Source organism: Zeus faber (assembly GCF_960531495.2).
Source record: "Zeus faber genome assembly, chromosome: 19".
NCBI lineage: Eukaryota > Metazoa > Chordata > Actinopteri > Zeiformes > Zeidae > Zeus > Zeus faber.
In genome coordinates, this window is record NC_137206.1 from 18,166,862 (window position 1) to 18,175,758 (window position 8,897).

General features: G+C 45.1%; 1 protein-coding gene across 1 annotated transcript in view; it reads left to right on the forward strand.

Annotated features, from left to right (window-relative positions):
- The window catches only part of flt1 (fms related receptor tyrosine kinase 1), a 40,557-nt gene extending 33,565 nt beyond the window's left edge, over window positions 1-6,992 (forward strand). Inside the window, exons 23-30 of the mRNA XM_080019846.1 lie at window positions 17-139; window positions 264-375; window positions 460-559; window positions 3,685-3,790; window positions 3,945-4,060; window positions 4,569-4,638; window positions 4,759-4,838; window positions 5,008-6,992. Of these exons, the coding sequence (XP_079875972.1) occupies window positions 17-139; window positions 264-375; window positions 460-559; window positions 3,685-3,790; window positions 3,945-4,060; window positions 4,569-4,638; window positions 4,759-4,838; window positions 5,008-5,194 (894 nt within the window). The 3' untranslated portion in view covers window positions 5,195-6,992. The remainder of the gene's footprint in view (window positions 1-16; window positions 140-263; window positions 376-459; window positions 560-3,684; window positions 3,791-3,944; window positions 4,061-4,568; window positions 4,639-4,758; window positions 4,839-5,007) is intronic.
- Window positions 6,993-8,897: the final 1,905 nt, after the last annotated feature.

The following is an 8,897-nucleotide window of genomic DNA, read 5'->3' on the forward strand; positions in this document are numbered from 1 at the left end:
GGTGTACCCACTGCAGTGCATTCACAGAGACCTTGCCGCCAGGAACGTTCTGCTGTCGGAGAGTAAAGTGGTGAAGATCTGTGACTTTGGCCTGGCCAGGGACGTCTACAAAGACCCCGACTACGTCCGCAAGGGAGATGTGAGTAAATAGGATGACATCCTAGAAGGGCGGCGCCCCCTAGAAGTCACAGAACTTTACAAGTTATCGTCACGTTTAACTTCAACGCCAACGGTTTCGTCTCCGCTGCGATTGGCCCGAGCAGGCCCGGCTCCCTCTCAAGTGGATGTCTCCGGAGTCCATCTTCGACAAGGTGTTCACCACGCAGAGCGACGTGTGGTCCTTCGGCATTCTGCTCTGGGAGATTTTCTCCCTGGGTGAGTCGTCGTGGGTCTCATCCTTCATCCTCCGTTCGTTGCCAGACGACCAGACGCTGATCACCGCTTTATTCTTTCCAACAGGGGCGTCCCCGTACCCTGGGCTCCACATAGATGAGGAGTTCTGCCACCGGCTGAAGGGAGGCACCCGGATGCGAGCGCCAGATTATAGCACGCCTGAGATGTGGGTTAAGTTGAGGAAAATGTGGTCGCCGGGCGGTCGTTATCGCAAAATAACCTCGGACAGGGTGATCAGGTACCCAACGTGATAGCTAGTATGCCGGGTGTAAGAGCTTCCACTGAGACGAACAGAACGTGGAACCAGACAGATGCAGATGGGGTGGCTGAGGGTTCCCAAGCGCCTGGCCCTTTGTCCCCCTGATGTCCATGTGCCTTTTTATCGGGCCGTTTTTTTCTCGAGCCTCTGCTAACCTTAAGAAGCAGCATTCGTAGAGAGGAGGGGGGGGGGGGTTTTAACACGAGAATAAGTTCGAAAAAAAAGGGGAAATGTGGCCGGGGTGTAGTTCAAAGAGATGGGTCTAGGGTCTTCACACACAATCAATATTTGAGAAGCAATCGTTAGTAATGTGGAAATTAAAGGTATTTTGAATATTGTCTATTTGAAATGATAAATATGATACATGTTGAAGCATTCATTACAACTGGCTATGAGGTTCCTAAAATTACAATTCTTTTCGCCAATGCAGACGACATCATGACAACATTCGATATTATGATATGATAAAATCCCAGGCAATATATAAATATATTGTCAAGTAAGCATTCATATAAACTATTCAAAATATTCAATACAATCAGAACAGCTATTTCCAATATAAATAGTGAAAATAAATTATTTGAGGTCATTCATTTACATACATGCAAATAATACAATACATACATATAAATAATTTATTTTCACTAATGGATTAAGTAGAAAACATGTTTGGGGCTTTTTGTTACACACTGTAAACAGATTTAACTTCCCTTTTCTCTTTCCTGTGGGTGATCTCTGTAGACAGAGACTTGATAGAGAGGGGAAAAAGAGCCTTCTGGCAACTCTGACAAAACTTTTGCGTTTGCACTGTAAACGAAAAATACCCCGAAAGTTTTGTTCGTCATTCATTCTCAGATGACTCGGTTTCTCCCTCGCTCTCTCTCTCTCTCTCGCTCTCTCTCTCTCTGTCTCTCTATTTATGTCTCTGTTTTTTCCCTTTCACCCACAGGAAAGTGAAGTGGAAAAGATGTTTTCACAGTGTATTCCAAATTTTTTTTAAAAACTGGCCCACAAGGCGAGTCGCCCGGCCGCCTGCCCGACATGCAGGGACGTGTTCTGGGTGCACGATTACGATCGCTCCACCGGGTCGCCTTCACGCTCCGAGTGCTTTTAAATGCGCAGTTGTGTTGTCGGCTTTCAACGCTCACGTGGCAACGAAAGGGTCACGTCCTCCAACGCTGACGTTCGCATCCCACGCCTTATCTCTTTGAGCCACTGAGTCTGACGAAACGCCCTTGTCTCCTCTTATCACTTGATTCAAGGAACAGGACTTGGATGGAAAAAAACAGGACTTGAACCTGTGACGGCAGCGTCTCGTTTTTAAACACGCACTTGTGTTGTGGGCTCTGGAAAGCTTGCCTAGTATTTGAACGCCCCCTTCGACTTAGCTCTTTGAGCCAGCGAGTCTTATGAAGCGTTGATGTATCCTCTAATCCTTTGATTCAAGGAACAGGGCTTGGATTGAAAACGGAGGGCTTGAACCTGTGGCGGCACCATCTGATCCACCATGCCACCAGGTTGTCTTCACGCTCGGCCTTGGTCTCTGGGCGCTTTTAAAAACGCACTCGTGTTGCCTTGGGCGGAAAAATCAGAACTTCTGGAACCAGTTAAAAGAAAAAACACACAAATTCACATGGCCGCCTAGCGTGCAAGGCTCCAGACAATTGCCTAACTACGCTACGTGGAAAGACCGCTTGTGGATGTTCTCAGGAACCTTTTGTTTAATCGGGTGTTACTGATGGTAGCCTTTGATACTTTGGTCCCAGCTCTCTGCAGGTCATTCATTAGGTCCCCCCGTGTGGTTCTGGGATGTTTGCTCACCGTTCTTGTGATCATTTTGACCCCACGGGGTAAGATCTTGCGTGGAGCCCCAGATCGAGGGAGATTATCAGTGGTCTTGTATGTCTTCCATTTTCTAATAATTGCTCCCACAGTTGATTTCTTCACAAGCTGCTTACCTATTGCAGATTCAGTCTTCCCAGCCTGGTGCAGGTCTACAATTTAGTTTCTGGTGTCCTTTGACAGCTCTTTGGTCTTGGCCATAGTGGAGTTTGGAGTGTGACTGTTTGAGGTTGTGGACAGGTGTCTTTTATACTGATAACGAGTTCAAACAGGTGCCATTAATACAGGTAACGAGTGGAGGACAGAGGAGCCTCTTAAGGAAAAAGTTACAGGTCTGTGAAAGCCAGAAATCTTGCTTGTTTGTAGGTGACCAAATACTTATTTTACAGAGGAATTTACCAATTAATTCATTAAAAATCCTACAATGTGATTTCCTGGATTCTTTCCCCCCCCATTCTGTCTCTCATAGTCGAAGGGAACCTATGATGAAAATTACAGGCCTCTCTCATCTTTTTAAGTGGGAGAACTTGCACAATTGGTGGCTGACTAAATACTTTTTTGCCCCACTGTATATGTATGTATGTATCTATGTATGTATGCTTATGTACCTATGTATCAGGAAAAAAAGACAGCCTTATTTTTAATAAAAATGGAAAGAATCTATAGACATACATTATCAAACGTAGCATATGTTTTCGCTAAATAATCCAGACATCAAATTCAAAGAAATGACATACGGTTTGTAGATGGGTTGCCAAAATACAATGTGTTATGCTGGAAATTCCGTTTTAAAATCTTGTTCCATGTGCCTTTTCTAACTTTGAACACCCGTCCCTCTTAAGCGCTCTGCACAGACCTGCGTAGAACCAGCCTGATCAGTAGTTGTCAGTGAAAACGGTCGTCAGATCAGTGGTGACTGTTCAGCACGAACTGTCTGCTAATATCCGCTTTTAAATCGAGTTTTCCACAGAACTCTGTAATAATAGCTAAGAACAGAACTTTGTCCTGGATAGAGCGCTGTGGTTTAGTGGCAAACCACCCAAGGAGGACCTAAAGTTTCCCAAGTAAATTAATTAAATCAGTTTATCTAGCGTGCCTCGACTAAAGTCATCCCTATTTTCTGTGTGTGTGTGTGTGTGTGTGTGTGTGTGTGTGTGTGTGTGTGTGTGTGTGTGTGTGTGTGTGTACAGTTACAGCACCATGCTGATTTGTTGGGAGGCGAACCCCTTGGACCGACCCACCTTCACTGACCTGGTGGGAACACTGGGAGACTTGCTACAGGCACGAGTTCAGCAGGTCAGATCTCACACACACACACACACACACACACACACACACACACACACACACACACACACACACACACACACACACACACACACACACACACACACACACACACACACAGCACCAACTCTGTTCAGTTTATTCCCATCCCCCTCATTGACAGGATGGGAAGGATTATATTCCACTTGGAACCTTTCTGCATGGAACCATGATGATCAGTGAATCCCGCCCAGACAACGTCTCTACCAATGCACAGACACACGCTGTAACCAACCTGAGGTAAGGCGTCCGTCTGGAATGGCATTACTGCATACGACAAACTGCATGCGTGAACTATCATCCAGCGTACTTGAGTATGTGGGTAAAAAAACGACAATGTCTTCTCGGACATACACAGCACATGTCATCATGCGGTCGTCCGCCCTTGCAATGGGATAACTGTCCCCATTATGGGTGTTCGACTCCCCCTTTAACTGAAACATTTAGTACTGTAATTAATTTACAATTTGGCGGTTGTTGATGATAGATTTATCTCGTGCATTGAGTTACTTTTTTTCATTTATTTTAAGATAAAATCCTCACCGTCAAAGCAAGCAGCAAAGACCAGTTTATTATAAGCCACAGATACAGATGGAACAAAATGATACGTGAGGTGCAAGGCGAGGCCACAGTTAATTATCTATGTTGTTAATGCGATGAGTGAGGTTTTGAAACATTCAAAACATTACGGTGAAGACGGTCGTCGTCTCGGCGGAGCTGTCTCACTGATCCGTTTTGATTTGTCCAGTTACATGAGGGCTTTGGCGACGCTGCAGACCTTTGAGGAGCTGCCCTACGAGGAGCCCACCGGCCCCGACGTGAGACAACTACTGCAAACACACACACACACACACACACGCACACACACACACACAGAGACAAAAATAGCGACATAGGATTATCCCAGACGGCGTCCGTCACGCTCCCGTGTGTTTCAGGACGAGCAGTGCGACAGCGGCATGGTCCTGCTGTCGGAGGAGCTGCAGCATCTGACGTGGAGCGACCAGAGGCAGAGCAGGTGGAGACGCTTAATCTCGGAGTTCCAGTTAACCTTTCCCTGAAAGGACCTTAATCCTACCTAGATGCCATGTTCTTATTTAATTGATCAAATATACAAATGAGGATGAGTCTTGATCCGTGTGTGTGTATGTGTGTGTGTGTGTGTGTGTCTGTCTCTCTCTCTCCAGGTGCCAGGAGAAGCAGGTGTCCTATCAGGGCGGTGACATCACGGCTCCGTGTGACCGCGAGCCGTCTATTCTGCCGTGCGATTGGCCATCCGAGGCGGGGTGCTCTCCTCCGCCCGACTACAACTCTGCCTTCCACTACCCCCCTGCCTTGAACCCCTGTTTGGATAAATCGGAGGGGTTTTTTTAATTACATCTAGGCCTTAAGCGTGTAGATTAGATAGTCCAGCCGACACTACAGTAATTCATTTCCCAATCCTGATACTTCTTGGCATTTCTTTAGTATTGAAAACTTCTGTTGAGGAAGATTGTTGGAATGAAAAAACCTGTTCTCTCGGGCCTTGATGTTGTTTATTGTGTCTTTTTTATTTATTGATTTTTTTACCACAATAAGAAATATTCAACTTTTTTTTTTCCTTTCCCACTGTTAGAAGATCTCACTGCCTCTATCGAACAAACCTGTGATGATTTGTCTCATCATCACAGATCATTAGAACCTTGCTGTTGGCATCCTCTACCTCATAGTACTGTCACTTCATACAATCAGCATCATAGATTAATATTCCAGAATTTAGACTGCTTGCATTCTAAAACATCCAACCAAACGTCCCTTTTGTCAGATATCTAGATAATACACATACCCAGAAAACAGCCCCCACCCCCACCCAATATTATTTTAATTGCATTAAAATAATGCATCATTTATGCTGCTTTATGTTATGCTATGGCATAAATGAGAGAAATATAAGTTCTCAACATCGTTCAACTAACTCCTTCCAAGGGCAGCTGACCTGGTAGTGTTAGAGCTCACCACGCCTTGCAGAGGAGGAACATTGCTGTTTGAAATAATGATACTTATCTATATGCTGGAAGAAATTATTAATGGAATCATATGTAGCGCAGTGAGAATATATTTTTATTTATTTTATGATACACCGATCAACCAAAACCTTAAAACCACCACAAATAAACACTAATATAGTGTATCACCCCCTTGTGAAGCCCAACAGCTCCGACCCGTGGCGACATGGACTCCACAAGACCTCTGAAGGTGTCCTGTGGTGTCTGGCACCAAGACATAGCAGCAGAACCTTTAAGTCCTGGAAGTTGCGAGGTGGGGCCCTCATGGATCCGGCTCGTTGTTCCAGCACATCCCACAGATGTTCCATCAGATCGGACCCTAACCCCGACCATCCACATGATGTAGAAGAAAACATGATTCATCAGACCAGGCCACCTTCTTCCATTGCTCCATGGTCCAGTTCTGACACTCACGTGCCCATTGTAGGTGCTTTCAGTGGTGGACAGGGGTCAGCATGGACACTCTGACTGGTCTGCGGCTACACAGCCCCATACACATCAAGCTGTGATGCAGTGTGTGTTCTGACACCTTTCTATCACAGCAGCATTAACTTTTTCACCAATTTGTGCTACAGTAGCTCTTCTCTGGGCTCGGACTAGACGGGCTACAAAGACGCTCCCCAAGGACATCTATGAGCCTTGGGCACCCATGACCCTGTCGCCGGTTCACTGTTTGTCCTTCCTTGGACCACTTTTGGTAGGTACTAACAACTGCATACCGGACACCCCACCAGACCTGCTGTTTTGGAGATACTGGACCCAGTCGTCTAACCATCACAATTTTTTCCCTTGTCAAAGTCGGTCAGATCCTTACGCTTGTCCATTTTTCCTGCTTCAAACACATGAACTTCAAGAACTGACTGTTCACTTGCTGCCTAATATATCCCACCCCTTGACAAGTGCCATTGGAACCAGATGAGGTGGTTTTAATGTTGTGGCTGATCCGTGTATATTCTAGGTTTCATGAATGTGTGTGAAATTATCATGTTTTGCAGCTGGCTTTGATTTCCATAGTCCTATATAGAGGGATATATTTATATGTGCTTTTACATGAGTGGCTATAAAAATGGATTATACATCTGTAAACGTGGAAATAAATAGGAAGCTGTGGTATATTGCATTCTTCTGTCATGCTCTAAATCAGGGTTGCCCACTCTTTTTCAGCTTGCGAGCTACTTTTGAAATGACCAGGTCAAAATAATCTACCTTCATTAAAAAATGCTAAATATATTTATTTATATGTATATACTGAGTATACTTCACATATACAATATATGTTGGCGTACCTTGCATCCCTGCATGAACCCTTACGGCACAATAGCATTAAATACATTTATGGTCACTACCTTACTCTTGATGACTTGCACTGAATGGAGCTGGCCAGGGTTGCATAGTCCGGACAGTAGCTGTTGATAGCCAGCCTCAAGCAGGCTTCCAAATGATCATCCGTCATGGTGGAACGCTATTTCGACTCAATAATCTTCATGTGGGAAAAGGCTGACTCACGTAAACAAGTAGAGCTGAATAATGCGGTCGAGGAGGTAGCACATCTCCTCATGTTTGGGTAATTTTCCTCTGTGAGTAAATTCCAAAACGGTCCATGAGCCCTGGACTTGAGCTGAATGTCAGCCTGTAGTGTCAACATCTCATCCTCCACTGCAGACCAGTTCAGGTGAAACAGTGTTGCAATTTTTGATGCGAGTGAATCAACCTCAATATCTTCCGTAAATGGGAAGCACATAAATGCAGCGATTGGCTTGAGTAAAGCACCTTGAAACCGTTTGTCAAAGTCTGACAGACAGTTTTCAATCTGCTCTGTGTAGCACGCAGTCAGGGCGCTCCTTGCACCCCTCCCCTCCCTGCCTTCCCTTGGGTCTCCAGCTTTGATGCAAGGTTTTGAAAGTTCCCCAAATCATGGCGCTGCAGCTTTGAGGACAGAAGTTGCACTACTGAACTGAACTGATCATGTTGACCACGGTTTTTGTCTTTTGTCTACCCGCACTACCTTAGCGATCTACCGGTCGATCGACGTATTGGGCATCCCTGAAATTTACCGACAATACTTACATTTTTCTTATGAAGGGGCTTGTCCACACCGCGTTAACGCCGTAAGAACAATCATTGTAGAATTAACGTTCATATACACACGGCAAAATATAAAGAAATGTGTATTCTTTATTAATTCTTGGTATTCTTTATTAAAATACTGCTGTACACACAAATATTGCAAAATTTGAGACAATGAACACAAGAGGGGCAAAAAACATACCAAGATGGTGATTGTAGGTGTGTGGATGTGGGGGAGAGAAGGTTACCACAAATATGACTGGAGTGTGTTGTGATGTGGAAGATGGTGATATGAGCGCTGAGTTGTGGCGTTTTGTGTTTCCGTAAAGAGTTTTGTGTTTCTGTTTGTGTGTTTTGAGGATATTCTAAAGCACCACATTCACCAAAGTATGTTTTTGTCTGTTCATTTTACTAAAAAAATGAGGAAGTAGTATAGGATCTAACACGGCCCAGGTCCCTTGGGTTGCCTTTAAGCACGATCCGTGTTCCCTCAGTACGACGTTAAAAGTGAAGGGAGCCTGCAGCCAAAAACGCTGTCCTCAACATTGCCCCTCACCTCTGCTTGTCTCTTTAAAAAAAAAAAAAGGAGGAAATAAAATCTGGCAATGTGTTCCATCCGTATGATTCTTCCCGATTTGGTACAAAGCCTGTCTTCACCTTTGCCTTGGGGGGGGGGGGGTATCAGGATGAAGGATTTAAAAGCAGAAAAAAAAAAAAAAGTGTGACAGTTTGAGGGCGCACGGGGCTTAAACCGACTGTTTGTTTACGAAAACCAGACGCTTTGAATTGGAAGAATACTGATGGAGAAAATAAAATACCACGTCTGGGACAATCAACTCGACTGAATCGTCGCGTGCCGTGCTTAAGGGCAACCCATTGGTCCCTTGATCTTGACTACACCTTCCCTTCCCCAAATCCACCTCCCCCCCCACCCCCTTCTGAAGACGCCCCCCCCCCCCGCCCCT